This window comes from Ranitomeya variabilis, chromosome 5, assembly GCF_051348905.1.
Source record: "Ranitomeya variabilis isolate aRanVar5 chromosome 5, aRanVar5.hap1, whole genome shotgun sequence".
Taxonomy (NCBI): Eukaryota; Metazoa; Chordata; class Amphibia; order Anura; family Dendrobatidae; genus Ranitomeya; species Ranitomeya variabilis.
In genome coordinates, this window is record NC_135236.1 from 422,184,752 (window position 1) to 422,203,108 (window position 18,357).

The window sequence follows — 18,357 nt, forward strand, 5'->3', positions numbered from 1 at the left end:
CCGTTTAGTAATCATGTTAATTTTTTATTTATTGATAGATCGGGCTATTCTGAATGCGGTGATACCAAATATGTGTATGCTTGATTTTATTTTTATTTTGAATGGAGCGAAAGACGGGGGTGATTTGTACTTTCATATTTTTATTTTATTTTTTTTAATTTTGCCATACTTCAATAGTCTCCATAGGAGACTAGAAGCTGGCACAACTCAATCAGCTCTGCTACATAGAGGCAATGGTCAAATCGCCTCTACGTAGTAGAATTGCTGACTTGCTATGAGCGCCGACCACTGGGTGGCGCTCACAGCAATCTGGCACTGACAACCACTGAGGTCTCCAGACCTAGGGTTGTCATGCCGACTCATCGGTGACCGCGATCACGTGACGCAGGTCATCGATGTGCATATTTCCGGCACGATTGCCAGAAGCACCATTTAAATGCGGCTGTCAGTTTGACAGCGACATTTAATTACAGTATATACTCGAGTATAAGCCGAGATTTTCAGCCCACTTTTTTGGGCTGAAAGTAACCCTCTCGACTTATACTCGAGTCATACCCAGGGGTCGGCAGGGGAGGGGGAGCGGAGCTGTGTAATAACACTCACCTGCTCCTGGCACGGTCCCTGGTTCCCTGGCGCCGGCAGCTTCTTCCTGTAGTGAGCGGTCACATGGTACCGTTTATTACAGTAATGAATATGGACCCCACTCCACTCCCATAGGGGTGGAGCCGCATATTCATTACTGTAATGAGCGGTACCATGTGACCACTCACTACAGGAAGAAGCTGCCTGCGCCGGGGAACAGACGTGCAGGGACCGCGCCAGGAGCAGGTGAGTATAACTCAGTGCGCGATATTCACCTGCTCCCCATTCCACTGTCAGCGCCGCTGTGTCTTCTGCGTCCTCTGCACTGACGCTCAGGTCAGAGGGCGCGATGACACGATAAGTGTGCGCCACCCTCTGCCTGAACATCATTGAACAGGACGGGGAAGACACAGCGGCGGTCGGCGGTGGAACGGGAAAGGTGAGTATAGCAAGTGCCGGGGGCCTGAGAGGTGATTATGTAATTTTTTAATCGCAGCAACAGCATATGGGGCAAATGTCTGTATGGAGCATCTTTTGGGGCCATGTGCAGCATTATATGGGGCAAATATATGTATGGAGCATCTTATGGGGCTATGTGCAGCATTATATGGGGCAAATATCTGTATCTGTCAAAACAGCTGACATGTCCCTGGAAAGATGTGGGCTCACTGCCGGAGCCCACATCAAAGGGAGGGAGTCTGACATCGGTGTACTATTACGCCTGATGTCAGTAAGGGGTTAATCTTTAGGATTCACTCCTCAATGGGTGTAAGGTCAGTAGATAGGGGGGAAAAAAGACTAATTGAAAAAGAAAAACTGGATTTAACTGAAAATACAGTCCAGTGTTATTAAACAAAAGGTTATGGTGTGTACCTAATAGGTTCTGTTTTAAGCTGAGTTTCCCATATACAGGACAACCAATACCAATATTGCCACAAAAACCGATATTCCATAAATATATTCATAAATGTGGTTCCCCATGTGATATCAATTCACATGTTAAGCCAGTGGTGTTGTCTCCCATTGCGAATATTCCCCAAATTTTCCCTCACCCGTTATTCCTGAATTACGTAATTGTTTTTCCCCACATAGGACTTACCGCAACCACAAGTTGCTGTATAAATAATCCCTTAGGTTTTGAAAATAATGAGATCTTTCACCTGAAATGTCTCACTTGTGAGACCATTGTTATATTCCTTACCAGTCTGAATAAAATCACATGCTATATACAGGGGTTGGACAAAATAATGGAAACACCTAACGTTTTGTCATAATCTTCGAACATGTGATAAACATGCAAACCGTCACATATGGTAATGTTTTGTAGTTGATTATTTGTGTTATGTGATATGTGTATGTAAATTAACTGTTTGTTTTGCATAATTGTAAGAACATTGATGATAACCTGATACCAATGGCAGACCTCTCGGATTTTCAAAGAGGCCAAATTGTTGGTGCTCGTATGGCAGGCGCTAGTGTAACAGAAAGTGCCCGAATGCTTGGCGTGTCAAGAGGTACTGTCTCCAAAGTAATGACTGCGTTTGAAAGAGAAGGAAAAACGTCCGCAGCAAAGCACAGGTCCGGCCGAAAGTCAAAGTTGACAGAGAGACCGTCGGACTCTAAAGCGAATTGTGAGAGGATCGCAAGACCACGGCTCTGAAAATCACTGCTGAGCTCAATGAACACCTACAGAACCCAGTTAACACGAAAACTGTTAGTCGGGAGCTGCACAAATCTGGATTCCACGGAAAAGCTGCAATTAGAAAACCGCTGCTCTCAATGACAAATGTTTCCAAGAGTTTAGAGTGGTGTAGAAACCTCCATAATTGGTCCCACGAGCAGTAGAAACATGTGATATTCTCAGACGAATCATCTATTTCCGACCTCCAGCCGAGTGTACGTTTGGAGACCGCCAAAGAAGCATTCCATCCAGACTGCCTTCTCCCAACCGTAAAACATGGCAGAGGTTCTGTGCTGCTCTGGGGTGCTATTTCGTGGAGATCCGCCGGGCCAATGATATCCCTTCATGGAAGAATTAACAGCCAAGATTATTTAGGCATTTTGGGCGACCAAGTGCATCCAATGGTTCAAGCACTGTTCCCAGAGGAGAACGCCATCTTTCAGGATGGTAATGCACCAATTTATACAGCTAGAATCGTTAAAGCATGGCACGAGGAACATTCTAATGAAGTTGAGCATCTCATCTGACCCCCACAACCCCCAGACCTCAATATTATTGAGCATTTATGGTCGATTTTAGAGATTCAAGTTAGGCTTCTTTCACACTTGCGTCGGTACGGATCCGTCGCTAAGCGTCGGCGCACGTTGTGAAAATTATGCACGACGTGAGCATCGGATGCAATATTTCAACGAATCCGCTGCCCATTCTAAAGTCCGGGGAGGAGGGGGCGGAGTTCCGGCCGCGCATGCGTGGTAGGAAATGGCGGACCCGACATACGAAAAAACGTTGAACGTTTTTCGTGCCGACGGTCCGCCAAAACACGACGCATCCAGTGCACGACGGACACAACGTATGGCCATAAGATCCGTCAGCAATATAAGTCTATGGAAAAAAACGCATCCTGCGGGCACATTTGCAGAATCTGTTTTTTTTCCCCAAAACGATGGATTGCGACGTATGTCACACGACGTAAGTGTGAAAGAAGCCTTAGACGTCGATTTCCGCTGCCATTGTCGTTCAAAGAACTGGAGGGTGTTTTAACTGCAGAATGGGCTAAAATTCCTTTGGAAACAATTCACACCTTGTATGAATCCATAACTCGGACAATTGAGGCTGTAATCGCCGCAAAAGGTGGACCTACACCATATTAAACTAACTTTTGTTGAGGTTTCCAGGTGTTTCCATTATTTTGTCCAACCCCTGTATGTGCCACATTTAAAGCACCCCTTTGGTTATTCGGTTAGCCAAGTTCCATTTCCAGAGGGTAGGGACAGGTGACAGTGTACTAATCTGTCACCCAATGATTTGCTCTTCCTGTATGTAATATGTGGGGCCGCCCCAATAGCATCTGCAATGTCCCTGTCCACCTGGAGTATATTCCAGTATTTCTTTTTAGATGTTCCTTACTGCCTGGGCCCCATTGTCAAAGGTGTAAATGAGAGGAATAGATTTCTCCACGTTGTTTACCCTGTCTTGTGGCATCAATAAATTCTCCCTTCTTTGCCCCTGTGCATGATGAAAAGCCTCCCCTCAGCACCCGATCAGGGTAACCTAGCGCCGAGAATCTTTATCAAATCATCCGGTTTGGCCTCAGTCATTTATCTCTGAGCAATTACATTTTAATCTCAAGTATTGCCCTTTAGGGATACCTTTCTTTTGGGAGTAGGGGTGATGGCTGTCCCATCTCAATAAGGCTACTTTCACACTAGCGTCGTTTGGAATACGTCGCAATGCGTCGTTTAGGAGAAAAAACGCATCCTGCAAAGTTGTCTGCTGATGCGTTTTTTCCCCCATAGACTTACATTAGCGACGCATTGTGACGTGTGGCCACACGTCGCATCCGTCGTGCGACGGATGCGGCGTGTTTTGGCGGACCGTCGGCACAAAAAAAAGTTACATGTAACTTTTTGTGCGTCGTGTCCGCAATTTCCGACCGTGCATGCGTGGCCGGAACTCCGCCCCCTCCTCCCCGGACATAACAATGGGGTAGCAGATGCGTTGAAAAACTGCATCCGCTGCCCCCGTTGTGCTTTATTTCACAGCATGCGTCGATATGTCGGCCCGACGCACTGTGACGGGCCCGTACCGACGCTAGTGTGAAAGTAGCCTAATGAATTAGTGGACGTATGTTTTCGATATATCGATGTATTTAAGGTATCTCCACTTTTACGACTTTATGATTACCACATCAAACGGTAAGGTCTTTGTCTTGATCTCAAAGGTGAAGCGGAGACTAATCTCATTGATGTTGAGTAGATCAACAAAAGATTTGAATGCATCCCTTGTTCCTCTCCAAAGAATAAAGAGGTCGTCAATAAACCTCACCCATAAATCAGTGAGTCTGGTGTAGTCTTCAATGGCTTCTGAAAAAACGATGGTATCCTCCCACCAGCCCAGGAACAGGATTGCATAGCTGGACGCATATGGATTACCCAAGGCAGTGCACTTGAGCTGGGGGTAGGTTTTCCCCATCAACAGTCAATTAAATTGTTTCTCAAAATAAATTCGAGAAGGGTCAAAGGCGTTGTGTTGGACAAACTGACATGCCCTGGCACCCTAAAAGTGTTAGCCTCCCCAAATTATGTGGAATGGAGGAGTACAAGGCCTCTACATCAATGCTGGCCAGCATTGTTTCTGAGTTTATAGAGGTCCCCTCTAATTTTCGGAGATCCATCGTGTTCTCATGTGGGAGAGGAGTGTGCTAACAAAAGGTCTTACGATGGAATCGAGGAAGGTACCTATGTGAAGACCTAAACTCCCAAATCCGGACACGATGGGTCTCCTCTTGAGAGGAGTGTAACCCTTGTGTTCTTTAGGTAGAGTGTAAAAGGTGGCCATGACCAACTGCCAAGGGAGGAGGAAGGTAAATTTATCTTGGCTGATGAGGTTGTCACTTTTGGCCACAAGGAGTAGTTTCTTTAAATTACTCGTGGATACCAGTATATGGGCTATTCTTCAATACTTTATACGTTAAAGGGTTCTGTAGCAAGGATAGACACATATTCCTATATTGTTGAACATCCAAAACCACAATATTGCCCCCCTTGTTGGAGGGCTTTATTATTAAAGGTGTCCCTCTCCAAGGCACACAGGGCTGTCATTTGTTCTTTTGACAGGTTGTGTGGCCCTTGTGTGATTTATTGATTTTTTTAAATTTCATTGGTGACCAGATTTAAGAAGATATCAATAGCTGATAGATATCCACCTAGTGGTGGCATCTTTGAGCTAGGATTTTTACAGGGCGTAAAGGGACCTTGTCCGCGAGATATAGGCGTTATCTAAATTGGCCAGGAATTGAATATCTGAGAGTAGGTCAAGCGGGATGTTGAGGTTGGCACAAGTCTATCTATCCTTCAGAACTTGTGCCATATCAACTTTCTGACAAAGAAATTAATGTCCTTAATACTGTCAAAAATTGATAGGTCTGTAGTAGGCATAAAGACCCTTACTTAAAACTGACATTTCTTTATCAGTGATGGATCTCTGCGACAAATTTATAACTTGTAGTTCTATTCCTTGATGAAGGGGTTGCGATTCCGTATGGGATATGCCCGGTCTAAAAAAAAACCTCCCCTAGGTGAAGATGAAATGTATCGTTCCCCTCTGACAAAACCCGTGTCTACTTCTTTGTCGCCCTTGAAGGTCTTTTGTCTAGTATCAGTGTTCAGTTTCTGCTGGGGACTGATCAGTCTCCCTCTCTGGACGATCTCCCAAGAACCGAGAGATCTTATTGTCCTTAAAAGTCTTGGAGGTCCCTACGACACTGCCTGTGTTTTTTTTCTTTCAAGTGATATTGAAATTTTTCGATTGTGTTTTGTAGTATTGTTTCTTTAACACTGAAATCACTTTCAGTGTTAATTTTTTTTTTTAATCTAAATGTGTTCCTTTAGGATTTTAAAATTTAGATTTCTCTTCATTAAGAAGTTGCATAAATCTCAGAGAGCTACTGGTAGCTTCTCTTTCCCAGTTGCTTATAAGCTGGGGAGTTCTACAGCGCAACGCTTAGGGCAGGAGCAATGCAGGGGCATGACATGGAGTAATAAGGGATCAGAGCAACCTCTTCCTCTCCCCCCTACTATCAATATTTCCCTTCTGCTCCTATTGGTGACTATAACTGAGGAGAGAAGCAAGAATACAATTTTGGTCGGTCCCCAAGGTCTTATCTCCTCCCTATATACCTATATGCTATCTTTGGGAGATGCGTCTACTGTTAACTCTGTTAAGGGGAAATGGGAGGGACTTCTTTCTAATATGCAGGGGGAGGAATGGGAAGACATTCTTGAATCCCTAATTAAAGTATCCCCATCAGTTAACAACAGGATGACTCAACTATACATAATACATCAATCGTATTTAACTCCGACACGGCTTTTTAAAATGGGTCGATTTCAAACATCAGAGTGTATGCGCTGTCGCTCCTTAGATGCAGACTTCATTCACATGATATGGAATTGTCCCGTTATTCTTCAATACTGGAGGGAGGTGACATCACTACTTGCATCACTGCTATCAATTCCAGTTCCCCTTGACCCATTAGTTTGTATATTTGGAGTATGGGAGGAGGAGACTTGGGATCACTACATTGATATTTTTTTACGCGAGACGCTCTTTATGGCACGGAAGGTACTGGCTTTGCGGTGGATGGGGAGTACAAGTCCAACTAAGGGAACTTGGATTGAACTGGTCAACTCGATCATTCCATATGAACGCACGTTATATCAGAATAGAGGGTGCCCGGGCAAATTTGAAAAAATCTGGGGTAGGTGGAATTCTTCCCATCTTACTCTATAGACTTGTTGTGGAGTGGGGATATCGCGTGGAGGTCAGACGTGAGGTACGGCGGCGAATTAGTAGTTAGCGTAGATACAGTTCTAACTCAAGTGTTCTGGTTTTCTAAGTTTTTTTCTATTTACATAATTTCATGTGTTACTATTGATCCAACAGCTTTAATAATCATAATATAATGTTGGTTATAGATGACAGCTGTATTTTATTTTAAGCTTAATAATACACAGTTTATATGTATTACATTTTATGTTTGACATTCTTGGATGCAAAATGTTTGTAACACTATTTTGTTGTTAATAAACGAATTTAAAAAAAAAAAAAAAAAAAAAAAAAAAAAGAATACAATTTTGGTGACACCAAACCAATTTTTTTTTTATTATGAGCACTGTTAAATTTGAGCACTTACACTTTTTATATACATTGTCTTAGGCTACTTTCACACTAGCGTTGTGTGACGTCCGTCGCAATGCGTCGTTTTGGAGAAAAAAAACGCATCCTGCAAAGTTGCCCGCAGGATGCGGTTTTCTCCATAGAGTTGCATTAGCGACGGATTGCCACACATCCGTCGTGCGACGGATGCGTCGTGGTTTGGCGGACCGTCGGCACAAAAAAAGTTCCATGTAACTTTTTTTGTGCGTCGGGTCCGCCATTTTCGACCGCGCATGCGCGGCCGAAACTCCGCCCTCTCCTCCCTGGTACTCACAATGGGCAGCGGATGCGTTGTAAAACTGCATCCGCTGCCCACGTTGTGCTACAAATACACACTGTCTGTCGGTACGTCGGGCTGACAGTTTGCGACGGCCCGTACCGACGGACTAGTGTGAAAGTAGCCTTATCTGTCTTCATGTACTTTATGCCATTAAACCTTTTAGGGTAACTAGTAAAAGTTACGTTTGAATTCATTTCCTTGCCCTACTGAAAATTTATATTATATTATTATAAATTTTATATTTATAAAATACATTTAACACCCACAGGGAGAGATGTGTATGGCCGTTTGCACAAATGTATTGGCCACTGCATTGTACATGTACGGCGGACGTCAGAAAGGGCTTATGTTACACAACATAACATTGTGCAAAAAAAGCATCTAAAACACAAATGTGGTGTAAGTCATATAAAAGTTTTTAGGAAAAACAAAAATGAAGTATTATGATGAATTTAGGCTAATATCCTACTGGCACTATTCTTTTCCAGCATATATACATGGAGTTTTTACATGCATTTTTCAACAGTGCTATAAAGAGGCATGAGGAAAAAAGTAATTACCAGAGCATGCTACATTCTAAAAGACATTATAGACTTACAAAAAAAAGTCACAAACCAAAATGCATGTTTGTATGTAGTACCGTATTTTTCGGCATATTAGACGCACTTTTTCCCAAAAAAAATTGTGAGGAAAATGGGGGGTGCGTCTTATATGCGGAACGCAGGCTTACCGGCATTGTGGCGGCGACAGAGGTGCGGGCATGATGTGGCACGGTGAGCTGTATGGCGTGAGCAGGTCCCATCCATATTTGAGGTGAATCCGCGGCCCGGTATTGATGGAGAGCAGCAGCGCTGGTGAGTTACGGTATTTTCCGGTGGCGGCGGCCATCTTGCTGAGGCCGCGCGTGCACAGATTCATCACTCTGCGTCCCAGGGCTTCAGGAAAATGGCCGCGGGAGGCCGCGCGTGCGCAGATGGAGATCGCGGCGGCCATTTTCCTGAAGCCCTGGGACGCAGAGTAGTGAATCTGCGCACGCGCGGCCTCAGCAAGATGGCCGCCGCCACCGGAAAATACCGTAACTCACCAGCGCTGCTGGCCGGTGCAGGTACAGAACGCCGGGCGGGGGGAAGGTGGCCCGTTATTGTCCCATTGTTCCCCCGTGGCTCCTTTGTGTAGGGTAGGAGGGCGCACAGACATGGCCAGGACCGGGGAGGTGGCAGGACGCCGGGCCCCAGCAGCTGGCACAGCACGGTGTGCCTGAGAATGGAGGCATGTGCATTGCTGAGACCGGCTCTGCTCCTCCGTGGCCTGTGTATACTGTGTGCTGCACATGGCTGCCCCCGAGCAGGTGGCATTCTCGGGCCAGCACCACGCTGCAGCATTGTACGGCATGCGGAGGCATCTGCGTGACATGGTGGCACTGCCATAGGGCACAGGCCGAGGGTCCATGCAGGACTAGGGGGCATAGCTGCCAGTTACAGCTGGGTGGCAGACAAAACCCTCTTTCATGAGAGCCACCCATGCCCGGTGGGAATGACACAAGGATGTGTTGTTTGGGCTCATTCCCTGTCATTGCCCATCTGCAGTCTGTGTGCTGAGGGGGCTTCATCTCCCCCCTGGTGGGTAAGGGAGAATGTGCTGTCTCCACACCATCCCCACCATCAACAGTAAGGAGCAGGCTGACAACCGCGCCAGCCAGGCACAAGGGTTGTCAGCGGTGGAGTACCCAACATTGGCATATCACTGCAGAACTGGGCGTGGCATTCTGGAGCCGTGGAAAGCTGGCGAATGTTTTCTGATTTTTTTAAATGCTTTTTAAACTTTAATTTCTGATCAGTGCATCTCTATAAAATCAAGACGTTGGCTGCTCTCAAGTGGTGTTATGTGTGATCCATAGGGGCGTTATGTGTGATCCATAGGGGCGTTATGTGTGATCCATAGGGGCGTTATGTGTGATCCATAGGGGCGTTATGTGTGATCCATAGGGGCGTTATGTGTGATCCATAGGGGCGTTATGTGTGATCCATAGGGGCGTTATGTGTGATCCATAGGGGCGTTATGTGTGATCCATAGGGGCGTTATGTGTGATCCATAGGGGCGTTATGTGTGATCCATAGGGGCGTTATGTGTGATCCATAGGGGCGTTATGTGTGATCCATAGGGGCGTTATGTGTGATCCATAGGGGCGTTATGTGTGATCCATAGGGGCGTTATGTGTGATCCATAGGGGCGTTATGTGTGATCCATAGGGGCGTTATGTGTGATCCATAGGGGCGTTATGTGTGATCCATAGGGGCGTTATGTGTGATCCATAGGGGCGTTATGTGTGATCCATAGGGGCGTTATGTGTGATCCATAGGGGCGTTATGTGTGATCCATAGGGGCGTTATGTGTGATCCATAGGGGCGTTATGTGTGATCCATAGGGGCGTTATGTGTGATCCATAGGGGCGTTATGTGTGATCCATAGGGGCGTTATGTGTGATCCATAGGGGCGTTATGTGTGATCCATAGGGGCGTTATGTGTGATCCATAGGGGCGTTATGTGTGATCCATAGGGGCGTTATGTGTGATCCATAGGGGCGTTATGTGTGATCCATAGGGGCGTTATGTGTGATCCATAGGGGCGTTATGTGTGATCCATAGGGGCGTTATGTGTGATCCATAGGGGCGTTATGTGTGATCCATAGGGGCGTTATGTGTGATCCATAGGGGCGTTATGTGTGATCCATAGGGGCGTTATGTGTGATCCATAGGGGCGTTATGTGTGATCCATAGGGGCGTTATGTGTGATCCATAGGGGCGTTATGTGTGATCCATAGGGGCGTTATGTGTGATCCATAGGGGCGTTATGTGTGATCCATAGGGGCGTTATGTGTGATCCATAGGGGCGTTATGTGTGATCCATAGGGGCGTTATGTGTGATCCATAGGGGCGTTATGTGTGATCCATAGGGGCGTTATGTGTGATCCATAGGGGCGTTATGTGTGATCCATAGGGGCGTTATGTGTGATCCATAGGGGCGTTATGTGTGATCCATAGGGGCGTTATGTGTGATCATCCCACCGCACCTCAGCATCACCTCACCTCTGCCACCACCATGCCTCCTGTGACCCTGCTCTGCCACTGCCTGCCCTCAGGTAAGAGATCTTAAATTCGGACAATAAGACGGACCCCATCTTATAAAAAAATCTTTTTTTCTGCATTTTTCACCCCAAATTTGGGGTGCGTCTTATAGGACGGTGCGTCTTATATGCCGAAAAATACGGTATATTATACTATAGACTTTAATATAACATCTGGCTGCAGCAAAAATATATTGCAAATAAAATTGCTGTGTCTTTATGAAAACTTGGAAGTAAAACTAACAGAGGATCTGAGAAAGGGAAATATCTTCAAATATAGCGGTCTATGAAGATGCAGTTTTACACTGGATAGTGGTGCTCCTCAACATTGCAACCAGGACTGTGGAATCAGGAGGCGTAGCTAGCTTTGGGTGGTGTCTGGTGTCGGAGTTGGTAGACATATACCAACTCCAGCTTTAAAAAATAAAGAAATTGTTATTAATATTAACCGTCATAAGAATTTAGACAGGTGTAGTAATCTATATTATGGTCCACAAATTTAGGGCCCCTATTTATCCAAAAAAAAAAAAAAAAAAAAAGATTCTGTGAGCTGCTGTAAATTACTAATTATCTGCAATTTACTAAGATGGAGTGATAAAGAGTCAAAACCTCGGCTTACTGATTCCACAGCCCTGATTAAAACTTTAAAAGCCCAAGTCGGAATTAACAGCTGAGCCAAAAATAATGGATTTCATCAGAATTTTACCTTCAGAGTCTGCAGTTACCAGATTTTTAGAAATCATTGCATAGAGCCTCCTGAAATAAACAGATCATGTCTTAGTTATAGATGTAGTTTTTAACAGTTCAGCGTTATGTCTGCAACAACACCACAAAGTTGTCAACTGTGCCACACAACTAGATCACTTTCATTTTTGACACTCCTCAAATCAACAAAGAACAAATAAATGTGAAAGGTAAACCCAATAATTTATCTAGATGCTAGACACTGACCAGACAATTTGAATTTGTCGTGGTACAATCCCCAGTAAATTGGAAAGATAACCCCATAATCATGCATGTTTTGGAATGGATGTCCCCTCTGCATGTCAGAGTTTTAACGGTGTTTGCATACAGCTTTACTGAAATGGTTGAATTACATCAGGTTACAAATAGTGATGGGTGAACATTCTCGGATAACGCGTTATTTGAGCATGCTCAGGTACTAACAGTATCATGGGCGTGCTCAAATAATATGTTTGAGTCCCCGTGGCTGTATGATTCGCAACTGTTAGACAGCCGCAACACATGGGGGGACTGCCTGTTCGTTAATCCCTGTATGTGTTCAGGCTGTCTAACAGCAAACATGCAGTCGCAGGGACTCGAACATATTATCCACACCCAAGACTCTCACTCATCACTAGTTTCAAAGATGTGCCACAGACTTTCATTAGCCAAATGTATAAAAGTGTTTCCTTTTGGAATATATTTTGTCTGTTTAATGCACTTTTAATGAAAATAAATAAATGCCCAAATCATCTGTGTACGTTCTTCTGCAATTATATGAACCGATGTGATCTTGTGTTTTTCCATAGCTAAACACTTGTAATATAGCGACCTAAGTATGACTTAAAGGGCCACTGTCACCCCCCCCCCAGCCGTTATAAACTAAAAGAGCCACCTTGTGCAGCAGTAATGCTGCATTCTAACAAGGTGGCTCTTTTAGTTTTTGATTCATTTATTAACTCAATAAAGCGTTTTAAAAATTGGCCACAAATACCAGATTTTGTACCAGGAGGCGGTCCGAATCGTCCTCTATCAATCTCCCATCTGCCGTCACTCTTCTCTTCAGGGGCGATGGTCGCCGTCCCCTGAGCGCTGTTGCTTCTTAAATCCGGCGCCTGCGCTGTGCGTGCCCGCCTGGGGCCTGTGCAGTGTTCATAGTCACAGCTCAGACGCAGGGTGCCTGACTGCGCCTGTGCGGGCAGTGCGGCCGCCCTGTTCCTGAATCCCCACCCTGTGTTATTCATTATGCACAGTGCGGGGCTGGGGTTCCTGGGCATGCGCACTGCGCTTGTCAGACGGTCCCCCGCCTTCCAGCGTTGTTCTTTGTGGCTGTTCAAAACGTCGGCAATGAAACCTGCATATTCCGGCGATGCTGGAAGGCGGGGGACCGGGGGAGCGTCTGACAAGCGCAGTGCGCATGCCCAGGAACCCCAGCCCTGCACTGTGCATAATGAATAACACAGTGCGGGCCCCAGGCAGGCACGCACAGCGCAGGCGCCGGATTTAAGAAGCAACAGCGCGAAGGGGGCGGCGACCATCGCCCCTGAAGAGAAGAGTGACGGCAGTTGGGAGATTGATAGAGGACGATTCGGACCGCCTCCAGGTACAATATCTGGTATTTGTGGCCAATTTTTAAAACGCTTTATTGAGGTAATAAATGAATCAAAAACTAAAAGAGCCACCTTGTTAGACTGCAGCATTACTGCTGCACAAGGTGGCTCTTTTAGTTTATAACGGCTGGGGGGGGGGGGGGGGGGTGACAGTGGCCCTTTAAGGTCAGATCTGGACATATCCCAGTAGCCGAGCATCCAATGCACCCTAGAATTAACTCCGGATTCATCAAAGCTGCCATGGCAGAGTTGTGCCAAAATGTTGTGACAACTTTTTCACATCAGTTTCTCCCAGCTTTGACAAAATGGGTGCAGCTGGGTGGGGGACACAGCTTGTCTAATTCATGAGTATCCGCAGCGTTCCCTACACCAGAAATCTCTCTCTTTCTCTAGTACCTGAAAGGAGTGACATTACTGGCATGGCGCACAGAGGCACACGCCACTTGTCAGATGCTCCAGATTCATGAATAGGCGTGCACCTCTTCATGAATCAGAAGCAACTGTATCCAGCACGCCCCCCATAATCGGTGTGTACGCCAGCCTTGATGAATCGGACCCCTAGTCTTAAGGTTGATTTGAGTGTAATTTATAGCCTGACTGCAATTTAATTAAAAAAAAAAAATTGCTTAAACATGCACAAGAATAAATCCAATGAGAATAAACTGTAATAAAGGACTCTGCCTACATTCTGAATGTAAACTAATAAGTAAACAGGTCCACGGTCATTTTATAGGGGGTAAATTTACTTTGTACAAAATCCTTTGTATAAATTTAACATAAGAATATCGTTATAAACACGTCAGTTACCTGGGTTCTTTTACAGAGAAGTTCTGTACCCCAAATAGTTCTCCGAGAGGATCATTAGAGCAGTGGACAATATGCTGTTGCTTCTCGTCATACAACTGCTTGGCCATAATGTACTGACCAAGATGGTAAATAACCTATAGCGCAAGTACGAAGACATTGTAATGAACTACACATTATAAAGAAGATCATGGAAAACGCACTCATTGTATAATAATACATCTCACAACAAAAGCTTTCAGTTCCCACCTCTTTCATTGTGAAGGTTTCCTTTTCGGCACCAGCAGATTTTAACAGGTTTAGAAGAAGAGGGTTTGGTTTTACCTTTACATATGTAAAGAAGAAAAGAAAAAGTTACATCAGCACATGATGCCATAATAAAGTGTAGGAAGATCTTTGGTATGCGAATGCTAACAGGAATAGATAAGAGAATGTGAATTTTGTATAAACATACATGCAAGTTGCAAGTAAATGGCAGCATAACTTCTTAAGGTTTTACTGCTTGTGAAGTGCACTCGAATCTCCCAGCTGAGCACTGAGATCCCCTCATCTCCCAGCTGAGCACGGAGATCCCCTCATCTCCAGCAGAGGCGGCGTTCCAGCAACATTGGCAGTGTTATTCTTTGTAGGTCAAGTGACAGCAGCAACCAAAGAGCAGCTGACATTACTATTTCACCAGAGCAAAGATCCACTTTAATGGAATGCTGATGAGCTGCAGCCAATCAGAGGCTCTGCTGATTAGCTGCAGCGGTCAAGTGACTTGCTGGGAATAGCAGTGCTGACATTGCTGGGATAATGCACCCCAGGAGGAGTGTATCTACTGTTTCTAATTTTTATTGGCTCTAAAGTGATTACACTGGGGTTGTCCAGTAGTGCACAACCTTTTCAAAAACACCAATACCTGCTGACAGTCTGCATATTTGTTAAGGGAAACGAGACCTTAACATACTACAGCTAATAGCATCCAATAAAGGGATTATCCAGGACTATATATTTATTTTCACTATGAGCCAGAAAAGTAAACAAGCAGGTAGGTGCTAACTACTTGCCTGTTCTACCCAGCACTAGCTCAGATTCAGCAGCTCCATGTCAACAAAGCAACTCTTCTTCTGGGCTGCGCTGTCAACAGGGAGCGCTTGCAAACATGCTGGTAGACAGCTGGCTTCCTGCAGTTAGGCAGCAGGGAGAGGACAGTCAATCAGCACGATGTTGGCAGCCATATCCCACCAACAGACCAGAGCCGCTGCTGTCACCAGAAGCCGAACAATCGCTGACAAGAGCGGTCAGCGGCTACTCCGTGGCAGAAAACATCTGTGCTGGGCACAACAGGCAGATAGTTGTGTTATGGTAGTTCTTAGGCCCATAGTAAAAATTATTATAAAAAGGAAAAGAGGATCCAGCGATAACTGGGGGAGCCTAAAATATAACTTTTATTGTGAAGTTATAAAAAATGATAAGCACATATTGTCGGGCACTACACATGGTTAGGACAGATCAATGCGTTTCGACTTGTGTCTTACTCAAGATCATGAGTTCTCTTTCCTATTTTCTATGGTAAACTAAATGACAGGACATTTAACTTACCAGTATGTCTTTATCTGTGCTCATGATGGAAGAACGCTCTAGACTGTCTGTGTGTGAGGAGGATATATTCATATTGCACGCTTGCCTGGAAAGCCGAAAATAGATTTAATCCTTGTTCCACTATCGAAATATAGTATATACAATGATGTGTACATGTAAACACGGATCATACACGGCCTGTAGTATCAGAGAGCATACAATGAAGTCTGTATACAAGTGATCCCCGGTCACAGCCAGACTATAGGACTAGGGTACATGTAATCCCGGCGACAGACAAGACTATAGGACTAGGGTACACGTGATCCCCGGTCACAGACACACTATAGGACTAGGATACACATGATCCCCGGTGACAGACAAGACTACAGGACTAGGGTACACGTAATCCCCGGTCATAGACAGACACACTATAGGACTAGGGTACACGTAATCCCCGGTCACAGACACACTATAGGACTAGGGTACACGTAATCCCCAGTCACAGACAAGACTACAGGACTAGGGTACACGTGATCCCCGGTCATAGACACACTATAGGACTAGGGTACACGTAATCCCTGGTCACAGACAAGACTACAGGACTAGGGTACACGTGATCCCCGGTGACAGACACTATAGGACTAGGGTACACGTGATCCCCGGTCACAGACACACTATAGGGCTAGGGTACACATGATCCCCGGTGACAGACAAGACTACAGGACTAGGGTACACGTAATCCCCGGTCATAGACAGACACACTATAGGACTAGGGTACACGTAATCCCCGGTCACAGACACACTATAGGACTAGGGTACACGTAATCCCCGGTCACAGACAGACTATAGGACTAGGGTACACGTAATCCCCGGTCACAGACACACTATAGGACTAGGGTACACATAATCCCCGGTCACAGACACACTATAGGACTAGGGTACACATAATCCCCGGTCATAGACACACTATAGGACTAGGGTACACGTGACCCCCGGTGACAGACACACTATAGGACTAGGGCACACGTGATCCCCGGTCACAGACACACTATAGGACTAGGGTACACGTAATCCCTGGTCACAGACAAGACTACAGGACTAGGGTACACGTGATCCCCGGTGACAGACACTATAGGACTAGGGTACACGTGATCCCCGGTCACAGACACACTATAGGGCTAGGTCACACGTAACCCCCAGTCTCACACAGACTATATCTATGGCATTAGAGTAATCTCTGGTCTATTACACGTTAAGCAATACACTATAGATGAAATCCACGATGATCCTACAGGAATACAGCATTAGTGCCTAGTGATACCGGTTCGGTCGCTCAGCAGACTGCGACTCCATAGTACAGGCTGCAGTAATCGGCTCTTACCTGGGCGGTAAAGTGCTGCCGTGCCGGAGCCCGCTCCCGTACAGTGCTACCTGCTGCAGGCAGCGTCCCTATAAGAGGCGGGCAGCAGACAAGTCGGGGCTAGCTCCGCGGCGCACACTGCATGTCTGAGCATGACCGGGGCGCAGCGCTGACTCACCAGCTGACTCACACCGCTCACCGGGACAAACGGCCACTGCGGCCACCCCGTGTCCTGCGTCCCTCCCGACTACTCGCCGTGTCCTGCGTCCCTCCCCACTGCTCGCCGTGTCCCACTCACGGGGGCTACGTGACGCGTGCGCTAACAGTTACCGGCGGACACGAGTCTCTAACCACCAATGCCGGTGTCATAAGTCCGTGCAGCGCGGTCACACGAGTCCTCGTCCGTGGTGTTTCCACCTCATAGCTGTGCAGGAGCAGACCTCACCGGCCCGCAGTCACTGCAGCCGGTAGTGAGTACTCTCACGTGGGGCCTTGGTGTGGAGAGAAGCCGGCCACACTGAAATGGCTGCTAACAGGGAGCACTAGCCTGCACAATCCACCTCACGAGGCGGTGCACGTACAGGCGTCACACGGTGGTGGCTGGAGCTCATACCCGGAAATACCGGGAATCCCGCACCGAAGCGCTCACCATAAAGGCCGCAAAGACCGGCTAGTGTCGTCCTGTCCCACCAGACCGCCCCGCCGACACCCTTTGCTTACCTGAGTCCTGCGCTGCTCTCGCCTTCCTCCATGTCGTCAGTGTACGACCACAACCCTACCAGACCATAACATGATGCAATATCACAAACTACACGTCCGCCATTCCCCAGTGTGGGCTGTGCGCCGCCTCACGGGCTCCACCTGCTGGCAGACAGGGGTACGTCTGCTGTCTGGTTACACATGGAAATATGGCTGCTGTCTGTATGTCCGGCTACACATGAACTATGGCTGCTGTCTGGTTACATATGGAAGTATGGCTGCTGTGTGCTGAATATATTTCCGCCTGCTTGTGAAGTATGACTGCTGTCTGCTGATTATGTCTGTGTCCATGTGTGGTGTGTACTGACTGAATGTCTGTGTACATGGTCAGTATGCCTGGTGTGTGCAGACTGTGATCTTTTTTTTTCTCATTAACAAAATGTACGTATGCAGTATGAAACCCGCAGCGTCCAGATGTTACAGCATAGTGGATGGAATTTCTAGAAATCCCGTCTCCACTATGCGTCCATAGTCGCCTGTGGACACTGACATGTCACTAGCCTCCTCAACAGAAATTACACCAGTAGCCTGTATTGGACGCGGTAAATCCGTACGGTTCAGTGATCACATGCGGATTCACCTGCATTCAATAGACGGAAGCTCTTTGGACACAGCAATCTTGGGCTACTTTCACACTAGCGTTAACTGCAATAT

At 46.3% G+C, this 18,357-nt stretch overlaps 1 protein-coding gene across 6 annotated transcripts in view; it reads right to left on the reverse strand.

The window, feature by feature from the left end:
- The window catches only part of MDM2 (MDM2 proto-oncogene), a 56,796-nt gene extending 38,864 nt beyond the window's left edge, over positions 1 to 17,932 (reverse strand). The window contains exons 1-5 of one of the 6 annotated variants that reach the window (XM_077265250.1): positions 17,665 to 17,932; positions 15,606 to 15,690; positions 14,271 to 14,345; positions 14,025 to 14,158; positions 11,591 to 11,640 (exon numbers count right to left, since the gene is read on the reverse strand). In XM_077265250.1, the coding sequence (XP_077121365.1) occupies positions 11,591 to 11,640; positions 14,025 to 14,158; positions 14,271 to 14,345; positions 15,606 to 15,690; positions 17,665 to 17,696 (376 nt within the window). In that variant the 5' untranslated portion in view covers positions 17,697 to 17,932. Of the gene's footprint in view, positions 1 to 11,590; positions 11,641 to 14,024; positions 14,159 to 14,270; positions 14,346 to 15,605; positions 15,691 to 16,965; positions 17,501 to 17,593; positions 17,622 to 17,664 lie in introns of those variants that run through there. The other 5 variants (XM_077265251.1, XM_077265255.1, XM_077265254.1 and 2 more) reach the window with 5 other exon arrangements.
- Positions 17,933 to 18,357: the final 425 nt, after the last annotated feature.